This window comes from Lepus europaeus, chromosome 19, assembly GCF_033115175.1.
Source record: "Lepus europaeus isolate LE1 chromosome 19, mLepTim1.pri, whole genome shotgun sequence".
NCBI classification, from domain to species: domain Eukaryota; kingdom Metazoa; phylum Chordata; class Mammalia; order Lagomorpha; family Leporidae; genus Lepus; species Lepus europaeus.
Window position 1 is genome coordinate 12857882 of NC_084845.1, and position 21962 is coordinate 12879843.

The window sequence follows — 21962 nt, forward strand, 5'->3', positions numbered from 1 at the left end:
TGTTTGCTGGTTCACTCCCCCAAATGCCTGCAACAACTAGTGCTGGGCCAGGCCAAGGCCAGGAGCCTGGAACTCCACCCAGGCCTCCCGTGTGGCTGGCAGGGACCCAAGCACTTGAGCCATCATCCACTGCCCCCCAGGAGGCATTAGCAGGGAGCTGGATTGGAAGAGGAGCAGTCAGGACTTGAACCAGCACCACATGGGATGCTGGTGTGGTAGGCAGCAGCTTGACCTGCTACGCCACAACGCTGGCCCCTTAACAAGCATCTTAACTGCTAGGCTTACCATCTGTCCCTAAACTTTTAATTTCATTGTCCATGAACTTTTGGAAATACTCTTGTACTTATTTGTTGTGCTAATTGTGTTCATTCTCTCTCAACTTAGAAGGGCATTTTCCGGCCTGCGCTATGGCTTAACAGGCTAATCCTCCACCTTGCGGCGCCGGCACACCGGGTTCTAGTCCCGGTTGGGATGCCGGATTCTATCCCGGTTGCCCCTCTTCCAGGCCAGCTCTCTGCTATGGCCCGGGAAGGCAGTGGAGGGTGGCCCAAGTGCTTGGGCCCTGCACCCGCATGGGAGACCAGGAGAAGCACCTGGCTCCTGGCTTCGGATCAGCGAGATGTGCTGGCCGCAGCAGGCCATTGGAGGGTGAACCAACGGCAAAAAGGAAGACCTTTCTCTCTGTCTCTCTCTCTCACTATCCACTCTGCCTGTCAAAAAATAAAAAAAAAAAAATTTTAAAAATTAAAAAAAAAAAAAGAAGGGCATTTTCCAGTGGAAATACAATGAAAACCACATGCATAACTCTAAATTTCTTAGTAGCTACATTAAAAGAAACTTTAAAAAAGTGAGACTAATAATATATCCCCAGGCCGGCACCACGGCTCAATAGGCTAATCCTACGCCTAGTGGCGCCGGCACACCAGGTTCTAGTCCCGGTCGGGGCACCGGATTCTATCCCAGTTGCTTTTCTTCCAGGCCAGCTCTCTGCTGTGGCCCGGGAAGGCAGTGGAGGATGGCCCAAGTGCTTGGGCCCTGCACCCCATGGGAGACCGGGAGAAGCACCTGGCTCCTGCCTTCGGATCAGTGCAGTGTGCCGGCCGCAGCGCGCCGGCTGCAGAGGCCATTGAAGGATGCACCAACGGCAAAGGAAGACCTTTCAGTCTGTCTCTCTCTCTCACTGTCCACTCTGCCTGTCAAAAAAAAAAAAATATATATATATATATATCCCCAAATATTATCACTTCTACATGCAAGCACTATGTTTCAATTATTGAGATTTTTAAAAAAGATTTATTTATTTTTTACTTGAGAGTCAGAGTTACACAGAGAGAGGAGAGGCAGAGAGAGAGAGAGAGAGAGAGAGGTCTTCCATCCAATGGTCCACTCTCCAATTGGCCGCAATGGCCAGAACTGCGCCAATCCAAAACCAGGAGCCAGAAGCTTCTTCCAGGTCTCCCACGCGGGTACAGGAGCCCAAGGACCTAGGCCATCTTCCACTGCTATCCCAGGCCATAGCAGAGAGCTGGATCGGAAGTGGAGCAGCCGGGACTCAAACTGGTGCCCATATGGGATGCCGGTGCTTCAGGCCAGGGCGTTAACCCGCTGCGCCACAGCGCTGGCCCCAATTATTGAGATATTTACCACTCACTATGTGCATTTGCCAAGTCTCTGAAATCCCCTGAATAGTTTGTACTTGAGCACATCTCGGCTTGACTGGCCACATTTCTGTGTGCGAGAGCTGCACGGGGTTTTAGACAGCACAGCCTTTTAATACCAGCTCCATTATATAAAATCCTTTCCATTTATAGCTGTTTCCTTAGTGCCTAGCACACCGTAGATGTTCAGCCGACGCTCGCTGAGTCCATCAATGACCCTCGATTTTGTAGTAGGCTGCAAAACAGCTCCGCAAAGATCCCCACGCCCTGAGCTCTGGAGTCTGTGAATGCCCCCCTATTTGGAAAAGGCTCCTTTGCAGATGTTATGAAGTTAAGGATCTTGAACCAGGAAGATGATTATCCACGTGGGCCCCAAGTGCAGTCACACGAGAGAGGAGGGGATGCGACGATGGAGCAGGGGAGACTGGCCTCAAAGTCTGGGTGACGGGGCCACAGGCAGCCCTGGGGAGCTGGGAGAGGCAAAGCACGGAGCCTCCCCCGAGCCCTGGCGGGACCCTGGCCTGCCCATCCTCTGCTGCTTTCCCAGGTGCATTAGCAAGGAGCTGGATGGGAAGTGGAGCAGCCGAGACTTGAACCCCTGCTCCTATGGGACACCGATGTTGCAAGCAGTGGCTTAGCCCACTGTACAGCAACACTGGTCCCTGGATTCTTATCTATTGATTTATTTGAATTAAAAACATCAATTTTATACTCAATGATTCTTTTCCTTTAATTTTTCTTTATTTTCTTTGAAAGGCAGAGAAACAGAGACAAAGATCTCCCGTCTGTGGGAGGATTCCCCAAAGTCTGCAACAACTGGAGGATCTGGGTCAGACACCCCGCTCTGGGCCGTGGGCACCCCGAGCAGCAGCTTAGCTGCGGGGCCAGCCCCCGCTCCGCCCCTGCGGTTGACAGATCACCTTGAGCACCTCTGCCTGGCGGCCCTTGGCGCATCATCTGCAGAACTGTGCAGTCAAATCCCGTGCAAATCCTGAGCAAATCCCATTTATTTTTCAGTTCAGAGGCAGAGAGCCGAGAGAGAGAGCCACACACAGAGAGGGAGAGGGAGAGGGAAAGGGAGACAGACAGCTCTGGTCCACTGCTTCACTCCCCGGACTTTGCCAAGGTCAAGGCCGGGAACTCCATCCAGGCCTGGGACCTGGTGCTTGAGCCATCGCTGCTGCCTCCCAGGGTGCACAACAGCAGGCAGAAGCCAGAGACAAATTCGGGTTCTCGGATAGGGGACACGGGTGTCTCAGCCCTCACCACGCTGCTCTTCCTTCCCTCCCCTCCCCTCCCCCAGATGTCACGGGGGCGGGGGAGGGGGTGTCTACACACAATGCCACCGGTGGCCTTTCTCACCTGGCTTGCTTGGGGGGGTAGTAGATGCTGTCTTTGAGAGTTGGTTCTCTCTGTATTTGGGACATCAATCTCTCTCCCGTTCTGTAAGTCACCGTTTCCCTCTGCTGATCGCGTCCTGGTTTATTTATTTGTTTGTTTTTCAATGTAATGCCTAATGCAGGCCACACACTGCTGTGGTCCCTGTGTCTCTTTCCTGTCATCTCGTCTGGAGCCGTCTCCCCTGCTGGTTTTGTTTGCGTCTGTCCTGACCTTGGCTTCAGGAGGGGCCCCGGCCAGTTACCGGGTGGACGGTCCGATTTTCTGGATGTGTCTGCTGTCACCGTGTCCTCCACACATCCAGTCAGGGGCCCTGTGATCCGGGAGGCCGGGCCAGGAGCTCAAAGGACTCCACTCTGATCAACGAATGCTAACCGCTGGGGCCTGCGCCACGGCACAGTGGGTGACGGTGCCGCCTCCGATGCAGGCACGGGTTCGAGTCCCGGCTACTGCACCTGCACAGCCAGTTTGGGTCCCGGCTGCTTGCGCAGCAGCTGTGCTGAGAAGGGGTCTAAGGCAGACGTCAGCTCCGAGGGGGCGGAGTTCTGTCGCCTCCTTCACTGCTGACCCCAGTGCGACGGACAAGGCCGGGCACTCAGCAGTAGCCGATAAATGTTTGTCGAATGATGCGGTGAATGGATTCAAATGAAGACTACACTTTTACCCAGTTTATCATCATCATCATTATTAAATAATTGACTCCATGATACAAGGTTTTTTAAAAAATATTTATTTGAAAGGCAGAGTTAGAGAGAAGGAGATATAGAGATATCTTTCATCTGCTTGTTCACTCCCCAAATGGTCACAACAGCCGGAGCTGAGCTGATCTGAAGCCAGGAGCCTGGAACCTCTTGAGGGCTCCCACACGGGTGCAGGGCCCAAGCACTTGGGCCATCCTCCACTGCTTTTCCAGGCACACTAGCAGGAGTTGGATTGGAAGAGGAGCAGCTGGGACTTGAACCGGCGCCCATATGGTATGCTGGTACTGCACGTGGTGGCTTTACTTGCTATGCTACAGCCTTGGCCCCAGTACAACAACTTTTGACAAGTTTGGCAGTCTCTTAAATACAAGGGCCAGTGTCGTGGTACAGTAAGTTAAACTGCCCCTTGCAATGTCTGCGTCCCATATCAGAGTGCTGGCTCTGGTCATAGTTGTTCTGCTTCCATTCCAGCTCCCTGCTAATGCACCTGGGAAGGCAGCCGCAGATGGCCCAGGCGCCTGGGCCCCTGCACCCAGGTAGGAGACCTGGATGGAGTTCTTGGCTCCTGTCTTTGGCCTGGTCAAGCCTTGGCTCTTCTAGGTATTTGGGGAATGAGCCAGTGCACTGAAGATTTCTCTCTCTCTCTCTCTCTCTCTGTCACTTTGACTTTCAAATAAATATATATATATATATATATTTTTTTAAAGTTAAATCTATATCTGCCACAAGATCTAGGCATTTCATTCCTCAGGACATATGCTAGAGGAAAAAAAAAAAAAAACAACACATGCTCACACAAAGCCTCCGGCACGTTTGTAGCGCCTTTATTAATTTTTCCAAATTGGAAATCACCCATCCTCGTAGATAAGGGTCCACTCACGCAATGGGATGCTGCTGCTACAGGCGGCACTTGCTTGAATTTCAGAACAATGATGTTGGGCCGGCGCCGCGGCTCACTAGGCTAATCCTCTGCCTGTGGCGCCAGTACTCCGCGTTCTAGTCCTGGTTGGGGCGCCGGTTCTGTCCCGGTTGCACGTCTTGCAGTCCAGCTCTCTGCTGTGGCCCGGGAAGGCAGTGGAGGATGGCCCAAGTGCTTGGGCCCTGCACCCGCATGGGAGACCAGGAGGAAGCACCTGGCTCCTGCCTTCGGATCGGCACAGCGCTGGCCGTAGAGGCCATTTGGGGGGTGAACCAACGGAAGGAAGACCTTTCTCTCTGTCTCTCTCTCTCTCACTAACTCTGCCTGTAAAAAAAAAAAAAAAAAAAAAAAGAACAATGATGTTGAGTGGGGAAAGCCAGGCGTCAGAAAGTGCGATGTCATTTCATTGTGGAACATGCGAAGTCCCCTGCAGTGACAGGGAGCAGGCGGGGGTGGCGTGGAGGCCAGGGCGGGTGGGAGGGTGTTTACAAGGGGGCTCAAGGGTGCGTCTGGGGATGCAAGAGACGTTCATGCAGTTGGGGCGGCTTCACAGGTGAGCACCCAAGTCCAAACCCAGCAACCCGAGGATGCACACCTCGAACATCCTGGTCTCTGCCCGCATCCAGCCGGGGGAGGGGAGGCTTCGCAGGCGCGTTTCGCAGCTGAAGTCCTCCGTGGGGCTGGCTTTCCCCGACAGCATCTGAGCTCTCAATCCGAGGCCCAGGAGACCACACAGCTCCTTCCCCCTGGAGCCTGCAGAGGTAGCGCAGAAGGTTACCCTTCGCTGAAGCCTGCTTCTCCCGCTGTGGGGATTGGCCGCGTGTCGCCACAGTTCTCCCCCGAGACCCTGAGTTCACACGGGACCAACATCTTGAATGGTGCTAGGGGGAAAATGAGCCCATGCCCAGGAAATGGAGACCTCCCCCCCAGCAGATGGGCACAGGGCTACTGAGCTGGGACAGGCGGGAAGGTGGAGTGGGCGGGGAGAGGGGACCAGGGACAGAGGGCAGTCGCTGGCAGCACAGTGGGAGTCAGCAGGCATGAGGTTACAGGGAGACGGGTCCCCAGCCCTGTGTGCACAGATGCAGGGGAGCGGCAGGTGGAGCCGTGGCTGCAGCAAGGCCTGGGTTTTACTGAGGTGAGCAGACGGACTTGAGCTGCAGAAGGGAGTGAACCCGAAGCAAGAGAGGCAGTGAGTGAGGAGTGAGCTGGGAGCCGCCGTCCGCCCGCGGCCTCGGCCCTGCAGCCTGGTGTCCCTCTGCCCTGAGAAGCAGCGGGTTCCACGCCAGGGGCACCCACACGAGGACGCTGAGCAAGGGGAGCCAGCCACAGCCGGCGGGAGTCCACGCAGGGGGTGGGTCCTGGGAGGCAAGGGAGAGGAGACGGGTGGCTGCAGGGGGAATGGAGTCTGAAAATGTTCCGGAATGAGACACTGGGCATGGCTGCACAGCTCTGGGAGTGCCATGACCATCACCAAGTGAACACTTAGAAAGATTGATTGATTTGCAAGGCAGAGTTACAGCGGGGAGGGGGAAACAGAGTGATCTTCCATCTGCTGGTTCACTTCCCAAATGGCTGCCATGGCTGGGGCTGGGCCAAGCTGAAGCCAGGAGCCTGGAACTCCATTCAGATCTCCCACATGGGTAGCGGGGGCCCAAACACTCAGGCCATCCTCTGCTGCTGTTTCCCGGGCCACAGCAGAGAGCTGGATCAGAAATGGAGCAGCTAGGACTCGGGTGCTCATACGGGAAGCCGGCATAGCAGGCGGCGGCTTATCCCGGTGTTGTGACGCCAGCTCTCAGACCCCGCTTTCAAAACAGATCAAAGACTTGTGGGTTGCAGCCTCTCCCTGGCCTCCACCCTCATCTCACCCACCCCCTCCTCCAACCGGGACCGTGGGATCAGATCCCGGTGGTCTTCCCGTGCCCGCCATGCCTCCAGTGTCTCCCATACTACACCATGTGGCCTCAGGGACCCTTCTCCACTCGGAACCCTCCCAGGGGCCAGGAGCTTCTTCCCGATCTCCCACGCAGGTGCAGGAGCCCAAGCACTTGGGCCATCCTCTGCTGTTTTCCCAGGTGCATGAGCAGGGAGCTGGATCGGAAGTGGAACAGCTGGGACTCAAACTGGCGCCCATATGGAATGCCAGGGTCTCAGGTGGCAGCTTCAACCCGCTGCGCCAGTGTCGGCCCCAATCTTGTTCGCCATTTAACCCAGGTGTTCGGCTCAATGCCTGTCTAGGGGATTAATGAACGGCTCAAGGACAGCTGTTAAAGGGCTGGGCCCTGTCAGGGGATTTGGTTGTTGTGTCAACACCGCGGCGTTCAGTTACAGAGCAAGCAGCCAGGAGGACCTGGAATCTCTGGGTGACAATTCTCAGGGGGCCTTGTGCTGTACACACTGCTGATGCCTGGACCCTGAGGAATGGCAGGCTATCCCACTGGAGCCCAGATTCCAGTGAGGAGACGAATTAAAGAAAACGGGGCACTGTGGCGCCGTCCTAAGAGCAGCACGGCAGATCAAGAGGAGCCAGGATTCTGTGTACGGGGACTGGTTAGGCTGGGGTGATCGGGAGGGAACATTCGACCCCAGCCCTGTTGGATGGAAAAGGGCAAAGATCTAGAAAATCATCCGGGCAGTGGGAATAGCCAGACCAAGGCCCTGAGGCAGGGCTGGCCAGGAGAGACGGTGCTTGTGCCACGCCAGCAGGTGCACAGGCCAGCGCTGGGGTTTATTAGACCGGCGAGGGCACCGAGGAGGCTGCTCCGCCGTGGTAGTCGCAGGTCTGCATTTCACCCCCTGGACCTGGGTCACCTCATCTGCGGGGTAGACCTCCGAGGTCCCGCGTCCAGGTTCCTCGGGGCCACTGCCCCGCCGCCAGGCCCCCGAAGGCTGCACCAGTTCCCAAGGGCAGAGGGCAGCTTAGTGCAGCCCGTGGGCGGCCGCTGCTCCCAGGCCCGGGAGGGCACCGCTGCCTCGCCTCTGCTCCCACCTCCCGCGTTTAGGAGCTGTGGCATCCTGGCTGGGTCCCTCGCAGCCACGGAGCCCGTCTCTGCACCTGCACAGCACACACCCCACTACTTCCCCCAGACAGCCAGAATTGTCGCGTGCACCCTAAACTTAGCCCCTGTCGGGCGAGGGTGTGCGGTGGGTTTGGGGACCAGGGACCTGGAGCCCGAACGCGGCGGCTCCACCACGGCCTCCCAGTTCTCTTCTGCTTCCGATCCTCCATTCCACCGCGGAGCTCCGTCTCGCTCCCGCCCTCCCCCTCCCCCCCCCGATTTTTTCCTAGGGCGGAAAAGAGGTCGTGGTCCCTTTAAGGCCTGCCCCTCCCTCCCCCAAAACTTCCCAGTGTCTGCTCTCTTTTCCATCCGGGACGGCCGGCCGGGCTCGCCGCCGAGCTGGTAGGGGCCGGGGGCGCGGGGTCGGGGCGCCGGCGCGGGGGTGGGGGGCACAGGTGCCGGGGGCGAGCGGGAAGGCTGGGGCGGGGCGGAGGCCGGGAGCGTGCGCGCGCGTGTGTGTGTGCGCGCGCGGGGCGGGGGGCGCGGTAACGCGGCCGCGCGGCCGCCCGCCCCGGGAGCGGGCTGCAGGACGAGCCGCCCCCGCGCCGCGCCGAGCCGAGCCGGGACCGTCCCGCCGCCGGCCGTCGGCGCGCGCCGGCGCGAGGGGCGTCGGGGCCGGCGCGGGGGCGGGGCGGGGAGGGGCCGCCGCCTCCCCTCCCCCACCGCATTCCGCTGACGCCCGGCGCGCGGGTCACGTGACTGCGGCGTGGCGCCGCCCCCCGGGCGCTCCCTCCGCCCGACCCCGCCTCCTCAGTGCCACTGGCCCGATTCCAAACTTGACGTTTCCACGAGGCCCCGAGCTTCGGCGAAGCTCACGTGGGGGGAAGGCGCCCTCGCACCTCTTTCCCACGAAGACGGCCCCGGGCAGGCGCCTCCGTCACGTTAGTTCTGGGGTCCTGGGCCGCTCGGAGCCCACAGGCCGCGTGCCGGGCGCGGCGAGCCTGGCGGCCCCCGTCGCCCCCCGCCGCCCAGGTGGCCCGGGGTCTGGGGTGGCGGGGACGGGGCGCTCGGCCCTTAGGTGGAGCCCGCAGGGCCGGAGGGCAGCACGGGCAGGCGGCCCGCCCCTTCTGCAAACTGGAGCCATTGCGGCTGAGTGTGGAGTGGGGCAGCGGGGCGTGATCCGGCGACACCTGCCGGTTCCGGTACTGCATGAAGGGGTCAGGCTGCGGTAGGAACGTGGACTAATGACGGAAACAAAGGCCCTAGGAACTGTCCTTCGACCTGGTCGCCTTCCGGCGCTACGCAGAGCGAGCGCTCTGGGTATTCCTGGTTCCTCGCAGGGCTGCTCCGCCTTCGCAGGCGCCGGGGAGACCCTTCGCGCATGCGTTCTGTCGCAAGCCTTTCCTCGACTGCGCCTAAGAACGCCTACCGGGGGCTCCCCTTTTGCGCCCAATCAGAGACCGTCAATAGTCTAGGCCGGCTCCTCTCCATTGACCAATCAGCTGGCGACACAGAAAATGGGCATTTGCAAATAACCACTAGGGAGAGACCAAGGGGAAGGGCTTCTTCGTCTCCTTGTGGAGTGGCGCGGGAAGGTATTCGTTGTGACTGGACGGCGCCAGACTTCCGGCCTGACAGATTAGGGGGTAAACCAATGAAAGCAAGAAGGAGGCGGGATTTTCCGGGAGATTGGAGGCTCCGCTCCTATCACTTGCTTCTAGGGAGGCCGGGCCTTGCAGGATATTCCTCCTATCAAATTGGTTTTTATTTTAAGGTGGTGGGACGGGCGAAGTGACTGACAGGAAGCGCTCGCCTATAAGAAGTGTTTCAGACAAACGAGGGCGGGCTTTCCAGCAGAACGACATACGCACTACCCAATAGACGCGCAAGGCGTGGGGAGGCTTCCCCTCCTCCCGCAGCAGGACCAGTGGCTCCCCCTATCGGGTGGGGGCGGCGGGTGACGGGCGTGTCCCTCCCCCAATGAGAGGCGGGGGGAGGCGGGTTCTGAGCCGCCATGTCGCGGAGGCTGCTGCCCCGGGCGGAGAAGCGGCGTCGGCGGCTGGAGCAGAGGCAGCAGCCGGACGAGCAGCTGAGGCGGTCTGGAGCGATGGTGAAGATGGCGGCTGCGGGAGGCGGCGGCGGCGGCGGCCGCTACTACGGCGGCGGCAGCGAGGGCGGCCGGGCCCCTAAGCGGCTGAAGACAGACAACGCCGGCGACCAGCATGGAGGCGGTGGCGGTGGCGGATCCGGGGCGGCGGGCGGCGGCGGCGGGGTGAGGCCAGGGCCCTAGGCGCCTGGGAGTCCGGGAGGAACAATTTCCCACCTTGAGGGTATTTATTTTGGGGGGCCTCTCTGCGCACGCGCTCAGGCCCTCGCGCCGTGGCCTGGGTGGGGGAGGGGCAGGCGTTGGGCAAACGGCGGGGTTTGCGCGAGGACAGGCCTCTGCGCGTGCGCGCAATCCTGAGCGGGGGTTGAGGGGGCGGAGGGAGCCGCTCGCCTTGCGGACGGCTCATTGCGCAGGCGCCGCGGGCTGGCTTGTGGGGGCCGGGCACGCGGCCGGGCCGGTTTTTTTTTTTTCCTCCTTTTATCATGTTCGTCTCTGGCGCTGTGCGCAGGCGCACTTGTCCCGCCCGGCCTCGTGGGCGGCTGGGGGGTGCACCGTGTGCGCGGGAACGTGTGGGCGGTGGTCGCTTCCTCGCCGGCGGGGGCCGTGGCGCCCCATCGCCGCTGTGCGCAGACACTGACTGGACTGAGGCTGGGACTCCGGGACAGAATGTCTCCTGCTTTGGGGGTGTGGGAGATGGGAGGGCGATGGGAAAGGCGCTCTTTAGTGGCTCGGGGCCACCCGAGGTTAGCGCACGCAGAGGGCTTGCCCTGTGCTCAGGACGTGGGAGAGCAAACGCGGGCCTGGGCGCGGCGGGGAGATGCGGCTCCTCGGCCTCGCCGCCCGGGGCTGCCCAAGGCCGGCCGCTGTGATTGATGGGCGCGCTAGTGCTCCCCTGGCTGGCGCCCCCGAGGCCTGGCCGTGTGGCTTCCCGAGGAGGCGGACGCGCAGAGATAGGTAACCCAGCTGGGGTCCCGCGGCCGCCAGGTGGGCGGGCCCCCTGTGTTGGTGTGGTTCCTTCCTGAATTAGAAGCCGGGGCTGCCCCCTGCGCGGCCGCTCTGAGACCGGAGGCTGGGCCCGGGGCGCAGTGACGGGCCTGCCGATGTGCGAGGCCTTGTGTGTGGTTGAAGGATGCCCCCCAGCTGCCTCAGCTCTCAGAGGTGTGAGTTGGGGGTTCTGATTCTGAAAGGCGTTTTTGGCTTGTTTCCCCTTCATGTCACACCTTTTTGGGGGAGAATGGTGAAAGACCAGGGACACCCAGCTGGCCTGGCTTGCCGGCTGCCACCGCTGGGCCTGTCCCCGCTCGCTGAGCAAGGGCAGAGGGGCCTGGCACACGCGCAGGGTGTGTCCGTGCTGACAGCTGCGGGAGCCCTTCCCGCTGGTGTCCCCTGCCCACAGCACGTGGCCCATGTTTCCTTGATTGAGCGCAGCAGCAGGGAGAGGTCCCTGGAGGAACCTGAGATTTAGGGCCTCCTGGCCCTCCCCCTGCTCTGCCCGGCACTGGGCACGTGGCCACCCACTCAGGGTTGCTGCTGTGCGGGCCCAGGACCCTTTTGGGTGAGGGCCGTGAAGTGTCAGCTCTGCCTCCTTCCCGGGCGCTGTCCTGCCCTCATCGCGGAGTCCAGCAGCACAGGAGCCAGGGAACGGCCATCTTGCGTAGCAGGAAGTGCGGTCTTAACTTCCGCTTTCTTTCTCAGGAGAACTACGATGACCCGCACAAAACGCCTGCCTCCCCAGTTGTCCACATCAGGGGCCTGATTGACGGCGTGGTGGAAGCTGACCTCGTGGAGGCCTTGCAGGAGTTTGGGCCGATCAGGTACTAGGCTCAGAGGTCGCGGGTCGGGTGCTGGTAATAGGCTTACGCCACCAGTCTCCTGATGGGAGTAGTGATTTTGCCGTTCTGGTTCAAGGCCCACTGTACTTAGGGTCAGGTTATAGTAGACCCTACGTCCTTTCCCCTCCTCTCTTCCTCTTTCCTTGTCTGCCTTGAAGTTGCTAGTCAGCGTTGTTTCGTTCAGCCAATACGTGCTGCTCGTTTGTATTCGCTGTGAACTGGGGATTCACTAGAGAACACAACTGTCCTGGCTCCCTCCTCCCAGAAAGCTGCCTGCCCAGCGCAGTGAGCACGGTGGTGGGGCAGGCTCGGTTCTGTCCGTGCTGTGGGGCGTCAGGCCGGGGGACCGTGACAGGGTTTCACAGGAGTCCATCCATGAGCTGATGAGGGCGTAGCCTCTGTTGCCATTCCCGAGAGGACTGACCCCGTGTTCTCTCCCCAGCTATGTGGTGGTGATGCCTAAGAAGAGACAAGCTCTAGTGGAGTTTGAAGATGTGTTGGGGGCTTGCAACGCAGTGAACTACGCAGCCGACAACCAAATCTACATCGCCGGGCACCCGGCTTTTGTCAATTACTCTACCAGCCAGAAGATCTCGCGCCCCGGGGACTCGGATGACTCCCGGAGTGTCAACAGCGTGCTGCTCTTCACCATCCTGAACCCCATCTACTCCATCACCACGGTGCGCACACCGAGCGTTCTGCAGACCCCTGCCTTTCTCCAAGCCAGGCTCTCCTGCCAGTGCCCATCATCTTGCCTGTCCTTGCTTTTCTAGGATGTTCTTTACACAATCTGCAATCCTTGTGGCCCTGTGCAGAGAATTGTCATTTTCCGGAAGAATGGAGTCCAGGCCATGGTGGAATATCCTTCACTGAGAAACCAGTGTGTTTGGGCTCTCCCAGGGCTCCGTTGGAGACTGCTCCTCCAGCCAGCACGTGTGTGAGCCCAGGTCTGATGGCAGGGGATCGGTTAGGAAGCAAGGAGCCCCGCAAGTGTCCCTGGGAGGGGGAGGGAGCAGCCTATGGAGTGGGTCACGTGAGGGGGAGGAGCTTGTTAAAGACATCAGAAGCAGTGATCCAGGCGTCCTAGCCACAGGTGTGGAGTTCTGGGCTGGTGGATGTTTCTGGCATGTCAGGCTTATTACAGGGCAGCCTAAGAGGATTGAAATAAGAAGGTGACTTGGCTTTGTTGGCACTGTGGACTGGTGGGCTGGGGTGGGGGTACAGCTCACAAGAGACCTCTTCAGGGTATCTGGCTCTCACCTGAGACTGTGGCTGGGGGCGGTGAGCTGACCCCAGAGTCCACACGCACAGTGCCTGGGGGCTGCCTTGCCCGCGTCTCTTTGCCGGACAACTTGAAGACCTTCCCAGAGCTGTTCCTTAACTTGACCCACGTTTGACTCTGTGCAGAGTGCCCAGCGGGCAAAGGCCTCGCTCAATGGGGCTGACATCTATTCTGGTTGTTGCACTCTGAAGATCGAGTACGCGAAGGTAGGTCTGGGCGCCGGCCGTCCCTCATCAGCTTCCAGGCGGCATGGGCACGGCTCATCTCCAGCTTTTCTCTCCTTGCAGCCGACCCGCTTGAATGTGTTCAAGAACGACCAGGATACTTGGGATTACACAAACCCTAACCTCAGTGGACAAGGTAATCCTGCCGGCCGCTTTCTTCTAAACACACCCGCCTTGCCTTCACCTGGCTAGCGCACCTCCTAGAGCTGGGCTGAGGGTTATGTAATGCCATTGGGCTCCCTGTGCACAAGGGAGGGCCTTGGGATCAGCTCTTGGAAAAGACTCCAGCGGGAGAGGGAGGGTGAGAGGCCTCTGTTGGACCTAGTTGCTTGGGTCCCTCGGATGCTGTTGGGGGGTGCAGGGTTAAGGCAGAAGCTTGGATGGGGTGGGGAGCAGGGCCTGGCTGGGGACAAGGCGTGGCCATGGGCCTAGACACCAGTAGCAGCTCCCAGATGGATCCTGCTGCTTCCCTTCTAGAGCCCAGTCAAGTCACTGATCACCATTGTCATTGGGCCAGGAGTGGTCCTCCTGCTCTCCACTGTTGAGGGTCTGACTGGGGGCCGGGTGAGACATCGGGAGGTGATGAGGGTTCCTGGGCTCTTGGAGCAGGGCCTTTGAGGAAACTGACCTTGTGGGGGTCAGACACTGGATTGGACCAGGGTGGATACGCCTCACCTCATTTTCTAGAGGGGACTCAACATCGCTGCAGGGGCCCAAATGGACTATCCCCTTCCTAGGGTCCGTCAAGAATGGTTTGCCTTTGGTAGGAGGGAGAGTTGGAGGATTGCCTTTGAAAAACAGCGACACTCCCTCCGCAAGACCGTCCAGCTCTGTGTCTTGGTCTGATACGTCGGACTAGGCCCCAGGCGGAGGGGGGAGGCTGGTTGCTGACATCGCACAGACTCTGGGAGGCCAGAGTCCCCCAGTCCTAGGCAGACCTGTCTTGCTCGCCCTCGCAGCCGGGAGGCAGGGAGCAGGGTGGGCTAGGCTCTTGCCCAGGACTCACAATGGGCCCTGTGGGCCTGGCTGCTCCCTCCAGAGGTCAGAGGCAAATTGTTGACCAAGTGAATGTACCAGAGCGGGCAATGGCATTACATGACTGCTAACAGAAACATGGCAACCAACCATTTCTTCTCCAAGGAACATACTAGAAGATGTGCAGAGCGGCAGGGGCTAGTGGCAGGGGCTGGCTGTGCATTGGTTTTGATGCCTCTCAGCTTTGGCTGCCCCAAGGCTGGGGCCCAAAAAACGAGGGCTGATGAGGTAACCTGGAGGAAGGGCGGTGCTTCGCCACCCCCTCGGGAACCATACTTCAGCGGCTCTGCCTCTGCACATTGCTCACCAACACACAGGGTAGAAACCACTAGCTCTTCCTGGAGAGAACAGAACATGCAGCCTCCACCACGTCCCCAGAAACAGCCGCAGACTTGAGCTCACTACATCAAGAACACCACACCGCGCTCCAAGGAACAGCTCCAAGCACAGAGACAGAGGCAGACAGAGACAAAGAGAGAAAGAGACGCAACATGGCAGCAGACACTGCTTTTTTATTAAACATTAAAAAAAAAAAAAAAAAAGACAAAATCCAAGCAAACTTGAACCCGAGAATGTACACAGAAGTAGGAAACACAGAGAACAGCTCTCCCAGCCAGCAGCGGTGCCCTTTCGGAGAACGGTTGATAGACTGAAGTAGATTCCATGGGCCTCCAAGACGATAGGATCCTGTCTCCATTGCTCGCCATACGGGTTTTGTTTTTAAGTCCTTTGGTTTGGGGAGGGCCTTCTTTTTATTTTGTTTTGATATTTTTATTTTTTCTGCAGTCATCGGCTGCCAACATAAACTGCACCAACTGGAGATCAGAAACAAATCAAAAAAAGTAAACCACAACCAAAAAAAAAAAAAAAAATCAAAAAACCAAAACTGACCTAAAAACCAGACAGCCAAACAGCTCAGAGGCACACGGTTACCTGCTGGTGGGTAACCAGGTGCGCTCCCAAGACCAAAAGCGCGGGCATAGTGGGGCAACTGGCACACTTCATACCCAGGAGACACGCACATGGAGCGCTACACTGCCAGAAGCACCGCACTGAGCACACAGTGTGAGGAGCTGACAACACGGAGGGACACTACCCACCACACACCTTCATGTCCACTTTCTGACATCTTCCGAGGACAGAGCATCTGGGAGCCATTTTTGATTAAATCAGAACAATTGACTTTTAAAGCGATTCTTTTTAAAAAAAAAAAATTTGTAGCGGATGTGTACCGTGACTTGTATTTATGACTGTGAAACCATGTGATGCAGGGTCGCAGTGTATGTTTGATGGGACGCCATCTTTCAGAACTGTGCTAACTCACTGTTGAAGCGTCCACTGGTAAGAGAAAATACAGATTTGTTTTTTGTGACAAATGGACATTGTACTCTGTACTTCTGCTGTAAGTAGCCCTTTTCCATCTTTGTAATGACTGACCGTTGAAAACAAAACCCAGGCTGGGTGGCAGGAAAGGGTTTGAGCCCTGGGTTTCGAAGTCAGCCACCTGGGTTCAAATCCCGGCTCAGCCACTAACGTGCTTTGTGACCTCGGGCCAAGGTGTGTCCTAATTGCTCAGAGTTAACCGTCCAGTTTTCTCACCTGTGAACGGGGCTGAAGCACTAGTCCCTACCTCGTGGGGTGTTGTGAGGAACTCGAGAAGCGGTGGTGCCGGTGGAGCGCGCAGCCTGGCGTCGCCACTTAAGCGCTAAATTAACGGTAGCGATTCTGGCCTGCAGCTGGGGTCGGAGGCGGGTCTGCGCCATTGTTGGGTCTGAGAATGTTGATGCCTTGTACACAGTTGCTCACTTGAACTGATCCTGCTGTTGCCTGCCTGTCAGCTCTGCGGTCCGTCTCTTCGGGCTGGACGGGAGCGGGTGGGAGCTGGACTGGGACCAGATGGAGAAAGAAGTGGCCTAGAGAGTGGGCCCAGAACTCCGAGCAGCTTGGGGCGCTAGGCCAGGTTTTATCTTTGTGGGTGTCCACCTTCTCTTACCCTCTTTGTCCTGCACGGAGAGTTGCCCTGGGAAGTTGCTGTTGGCCGCATTGTGTCAGCTCCCTGACAGCTGCAGGTCCTCCGGAGGGCCGGAGAGCTGGGCTTCCGCGCCACAGCCCCAGAGGGGCAGGGCCAGCACAGAGGCTGGCTGCATCCTCCCCAGGGCTAGGAAGCCAGGCCCCTTGGACTGGGCCAGGGTGCGCAAGTGGGCCTCGGCTTGGAGGCTTGGGCTTCAGGCCCGCCCCTTCCTCAGGGAAGGAGGCCCCCACATCCCCTCTGAGGAAGCGGGGTCTGCAGCGAGGCTCGCAGGAACCGAGGGCCGTGAGGTTAGCTTCTGTAGTCAGCGGGGAGACACCCCCTGCCTGACTTGCACTCTGACTGTTTTCTCTGTCTGCAGGTGACCCTGGCAGCAACCCCAACAAACGCCAGAGGCAGCCCCCTCTCCTGGGAGATCACCCCGCAGAATATGGTGAGGGCAGGGGGTTCCCCTCCGTGGACTCCCGTGGCTCATGTGCCCCTGCCCGCCGCCCTCAGCGCAAATTCTCACCCGACCTCCCTCTCTTTCCTTCCCACCCCCCAGGAGGGCCCCACGGTGGGTACCACAGCCATTACCATGATGAGGGCTACGGGCCCCCCCCACCTCACTACGAAGGGAGAAGGATGGGCCCACCAGTGGGGGGTCACCGCCGGGGCCCAAGCCGCTACGGCCCCCAGTATGGGCACCCCCCACCCCCTCCCCCACCACCCGAGTACGGCCCTCACGCCGACAGCCCTGTGCTCATGGTCTATGGCTTGGATCAGTCTAAGATGAACTGTGATCGCGTCTTCAATGTCTTCTGCTTGTATGGCAATGTGGAGAAGGTGAGCTGCCGCGCGTGCGCCGTGCTCCTCGTAGTGGCGGGCCTGCAGGAGGCTCTGGCCTGTAGCTAGTAGTCAGCCGGGGGGCGAGCCTGCGGGGCCTTGCTCGAAGCAGGCGGCCCGGAGCTGGGCGAGTCCACTGCCTCAGCAGACTTCCACGGGCTGGCTTGTGCACCTGGCTGTGGGTGTTGGCTGGATTGGTTTTTTCTGAGGTAACCAGGATCCCGTGTAAGTGCTGCTGTTGACAGTGTACACACGTGAGGATTTCTGAGATGCACGGGAGCACACCAGTCAGATAGCAGTCCTTGCCATCGTGTAAGGGTTTCTGAGAAGCTGATCTATTACCCCACCGGGCCTTTTGTGTGGGGACAGCTGGCTTCGGGCTCCGTGGGGGCTTCCATTAATGGTCACAGCAGCCAGTACGTGTGCTTTTGCTGCGTACTAGGCCTTGTTCAAGGTGCTTCAGTTGTAGTAACTGTTTAATCTCACAGTGAAAATTTCTTTAATGAAATTGATTGAGGGAGTAAAGAACATATTTTTGAAGTTTCTGCAGGTTCGAGAACGTTTACATGGCAGCAGGGCTTGGGGCTCCGAGCTCTGCCACGCCATGTGTAGTGCTTAAGTAGAGGAATGCATCCAAGAGGCATCTTGGGGTGGGGCCGGAGGTAGATGTCCACCAGCACAGTGGTGCAGACAGCTGGCTCTGCTTGGGTTTTGTTGGACCTCACGCAACGTCCCACTCATGGGCCATGCCGTGCCGCTGCTTGGGTTGAGCACCGGCCGTGGGCCGGCCGTGTTTCTCTGCTGATCCCCGTCCCCATTGGAATGTGAGGAAGTGGAGCCTAGAACAGGGCGGGAGGAAGGGCTCTGGCAGGGGAGGGTAGCTGACTGCACTCTTCTTGGGAAGGTGAAATTCATGAAGAGCAAGCCAGGGGCCGCCATGGTGGAGATGGCCGACGGCTATGCTGTGGACCGCGCCATCACTCACCTCAACAACAACTTCATGTTCGGGCAGAAGATGAACGTCTGGTGGGTGCTTGGGCTCTCTGGGTGAGGGAGGGTTTGAGAGGAGCCGCAGGGCTCTGCTTCCGGTGGTAGTGGGGTATTCTGGGTGTGTTCCCAGTTTTTTTTTTTTCCTCCGAAGCCGTGGGAGAAAGTGGGGGAGCCTCGCCTTGGCTGTGGAGCGATGCCCCCCTGGGCACACGTTGTTGTCAGACAGGTGCAGGACCAGCTTGGGTCTGACAAAGGGCTCCCCTTTCTCGCCTCCAGTGTATCCAAGCAGCCGGCCATCATGCCCCGTCAGTCGTACGGGCTGGAAGACGGGTCCTGCAGTTACAAAGACTTCAGCGAGTCCAGGAACAATCGGTTCTCCACCCCCGAACAGGCGGCCAAGAACCGCATCCAGCACCCCAGCAACGTGCTGCACTTCTTCAACGCCCCCCTGGAGGTGACCGAGGAGAACTTCTTCGAGGTGGGTGCCGTGGAGCTCCTCCGCCCCACAGCTTCTGGAGGGGCTGCTCCTGTGTCGCAGTGAATACCTCTGCAGGGCCCGGGCTGGGTGCTGGGGATACAGCGGAAACTGGGACAGATAACAGCCCTGCTCCTGCAGGCAGGGTGGGGAGGGCCGGGCTCCTCTGCATCGTTGGCGAGCCGGCCCAGCTGGGCCTTCGCTGGGAAAGGTTCTTCAGGTGCAGCTCTGAAGCCTCAGGGCCCGAGATGGCATCAGCAGGGAGGGCCCTGGGAAGCGCTGTGGCAACTGGGGCAGCTGGCGAGGGCCAGGGAACACCCAGGGAGTTGCACTTCGGACCTCGCCCTGGCCTCGGACGGACCCTTCAGTTGAGCAAACATTTACCTAGCACCCATACACACCCAAGTAGCTGCTGAAGATGGGAAGTTAGAACAGCAAACACAGTCTCTCGGGACTCGGCGACGCCGTAATTAAGAGAAGTGTTTGTAACTGTCTGTGTCAGGGGACACTTGAGCGTGGCCTGCAAGGCACTAATCTCTCCAGGAAGTTTCAGGAGGGCCTCGGCTGCTTGGCCGCTCCCCTGGGTTTCTGAATTCACCGTCTCTTGCAGATCTGTGACGAGCTGGGAGTGAAGCGGCCAACTTCTGTGAAAGTATTCTCAGGCAAAAGTGAGTGGCTGCCCCTGCCCGCCTTCCCTGACGCCTTACTTGGCAGCTGGCGGTTGCCCACATCCATCCTGCTAGGTCTGCCGACACCCCTGGCTTTTCCTTTGCTTCCAATTAGGTGAACGCAGCTCCTCTGGGCTGTTGGAGTGGGAATCCAAGAGCGACGCTCTGGAGACACTGGGCTTCCTGAACCATTACCAGATGAAAAACCCAAGTGAGTGTGTGCCCTGCAGTCCTCCTGGGGGCCAGAGCCTGCTTGCCTTGTCCTCAAAATAGGACCCCAGAGCGCATGTCTGTGGCTGACACAGGCAGGCGGGACCTGGTCATCAGTGACCCACCTGCTGCTGTTCCCCAGAGGGCCAGCCTGGCTGCTTGCCGCCCTGGGAGGGCACAGGCTTGCCCTCCAGGGAGCCGGTGCTCTCTAGAACCCCAGAATAGGGCCTCCACTAGCCAGCAGGTAAAGTGGGCCCCCCCGCAATAGGGGCAGGCCTGTTGCTGGGGGCCTGCTAAGGAGATAGAATGGGTTTTCTGTGGGAATGAAGGATGAGAAGAGGAAGGGCCTTACGGATTCAGGCTGGTTTTGAAGTCTTGTTGGGCATGACTGGTTGGACCCTTGGAACCGAACTGACAGTGGGAGCTGGGTGCAGATCGAGGGGAGTCCCCGTTGGTGGGGGAGCCTCTCAGTGCCGTCTCGCCTTTGCTTTGCAGATGGCCCCTACCCGTACACCCTGAAGTTGTGTTTCTCCACGGCGCAGCATGCCTCCTAATCCGGTGCCCAGGAAGAAGCCCGTCTGAGCAGGAAAACGTTTCTTTCCTTTTTATGCCTGTTTTGGTTTTGTTTTTGTTTTCCTTTGGCAGAAGTTCTCGTATTCCTTTTTTTTAATGCTAGGTTAGTAGAGGCTTAACCATAACGGAAACGCTGGAGGGGGAGGGAGAGGGGAACTGATGTCTCCCAAGATTAACCTTCACTTTTTAAAAATTATTGTACATGTGATTTTTTTTTTTTCCTGTTCATACATTTGTGCTGCCCATGTACTCTTGGCACATTTCAATAAAAATTGTTTGGAAAATAAACGCCGAACTTGCTGGGTTTCAGGACGTGGTGCCTCCCTCCCTCCCACTCAGTCTTCTGCAGAGGTGCGGGCCAGGGTAGACTCGGGACTGAGCTGGAGCAGAGCCCTTTGGGGAGAAGTCTGGCAGGCCCGGTGGCATTGTTAGTGGGCCCTGCCCAAGCCAGGGCCTAGCTTCAGAGTGGCGTGAGGAGAATGGCAGGCTGGGTGTACATCGCGTGGTTGTCACCACTTGAGATGCCTGCGTGGAGTTCTGGCCACTCCACTTTGCATCCAGCTTCCTGCAAATGTACACCCTGGGAGGCAGCAGATGGTGGCCCGAGTGCTTGGCCCTTGTCACCTGTGTGGGAGACACAGGTTGACTTCTGGGCTTCTAGAAAATGAACCAGTGGATAGGAGGTCTGTATCCATCTTTGAAATAAAATGAAAATAAAATAAAAAGTGAATGGTGTTAAAAATTTAAATGGGCTTTAATCCTAAAAAGTAAACACCTACCATTTAGTAAGTTGGAAAGACCCTCCAGGCTCTTTGAGGTTAGCAGTTTTTTGTGAATTTTTCCCTGGAAAGAATGTTCTCAGCGTTGTATGGTGTCCTGTCTGCCACGTTCTGAGCTGGCTTCCTTATCCTTGCCACTGTCATTTACTTAACCCCGTCGTAAAGGTGTCCCGAGGTGTGTGGCTACCGCAGCAGCACTGCAGTGTGTCTACGAGCAGCCTGCTTCCCTGATGCTGCTGGGAAACAAACTCCTGCTGGTGGTGTGGGCTGAAGGCTGGGGCAGCAGTGGCAACGGGACATTGTGGTTCCCCCCCCCCCCCCCCCCCCCCGCTTGAAGATGGGAACCTGTAAAGATGGCTGACTCGTGGGGGGTGCAGTCTGACGTGAACTTGCCTTAAGGACTTTGACCTACACAGAGAAGACGTGGCCTGCAGAGGAGGGGGTCACGACTTCACCTTGGGGTTCACCACATGTACTTGAACACTTGTTTTGTGAGCTTCCTGTAAGGACGTTTTGAAACTTAACACTTGGCATCTGAAGCCAGATGGCTTCTGTCGGAGAGCGGCTTCGCCAGAGGAGTTTGAAACCTCTGGACAAGGAGAGACTGCAGTCACCTTGCTGCCATAAACTTGGAAACCCACTAGCATTGACTTTTACTTTTTATGTGAGGTTTATTTTTTTTAAAGATTTATTTATGTATTTGACAGAGTTAACAGGAGAGGCAGAGAGAGAGGTTTTCCATCCACTGGTTCACTCCCCAATTGGCCACAACGGCTGGAGCTGTGCTGATCAGGAGCCAGGAATTTCTTCTGGGTCTCCCACGCGGGCCCAGGGGCCCAAGGACTTGGGCCATCTTGTGCTGCTTTCCCAGGCCATAGCAGAGAGCTGGATCGGAAGTGGAGCAGCCAGGACTTGAACTGGTGCCCATGTGGGATGCTGGCGCTGCAGGCTGTGGCTTTACCTGCTGTGCCACAGTGCCAGCGCCTTTATGTGATGTTTTGATAAAGACACATTGTGTAGTGATCAAGTCGGCTTAATTGGAATATATATTACCATAATTTTGTGATAAAAACATTCCAGAACCACCTTAGCTGTTTGGAAATAGACAATATGCTGTTAACCTTGTGTAAAAGAATAGGTTTTTTGTTTTTTTAAGGATTATTTAACAGGAAAGGAGAGACAGGTCTTTCTGCTTGTTGGTTCACTCCCCAAATGGCTGCAGTGGCCAGGGCCAGGCCAGCCAGGAGCTTCATCT

General features: G+C 58.1%; 1 protein-coding gene across 3 annotated transcripts; it reads left to right on the top strand.

Annotated features, from left to right (window-relative positions):
• The first annotated feature begins 8000 nt into the window (after positions 1–8000).
• HNRNPL (heterogeneous nuclear ribonucleoprotein L) lies at positions 8001–20664 on the top strand. 3 transcript variants are annotated; one of them, XM_062177889.1, is made up of 13 exons: positions 9678–9950; positions 11481–11599; positions 12060–12297; positions 12391–12476; positions 13009–13105; positions 13187–13259; positions 16549–16620; positions 16732–17012; positions 17917–18038; positions 18279–18480; positions 19088–19145; positions 19261–19356; positions 19851–20634. In XM_062177889.1, exons 1-13 carry the CDS (start codon positions 9693–9695, stop codon positions 19907–19909), a joined length of 1761 nt encoding a protein of 586 aa, XP_062033873.1. In that variant the 5' UTR covers positions 9678–9692; the 3' UTR covers positions 19910–20634. The 3 variants fall into 3 exon arrangements, with proteins under 3 accessions (XP_062033874.1, XP_062033873.1, XP_062033872.1); XM_062177890.1 differs by lacking the exon at positions 9678–9950 and adding an exon at positions 8001–8080 and having other exon boundaries at positions 16549–17012; positions 19851–20633; XM_062177888.1 differs by having other exon boundaries at positions 16549–17012; positions 19851–20664.
• Positions 20665–21962: the final 1298 nt, after the last annotated feature.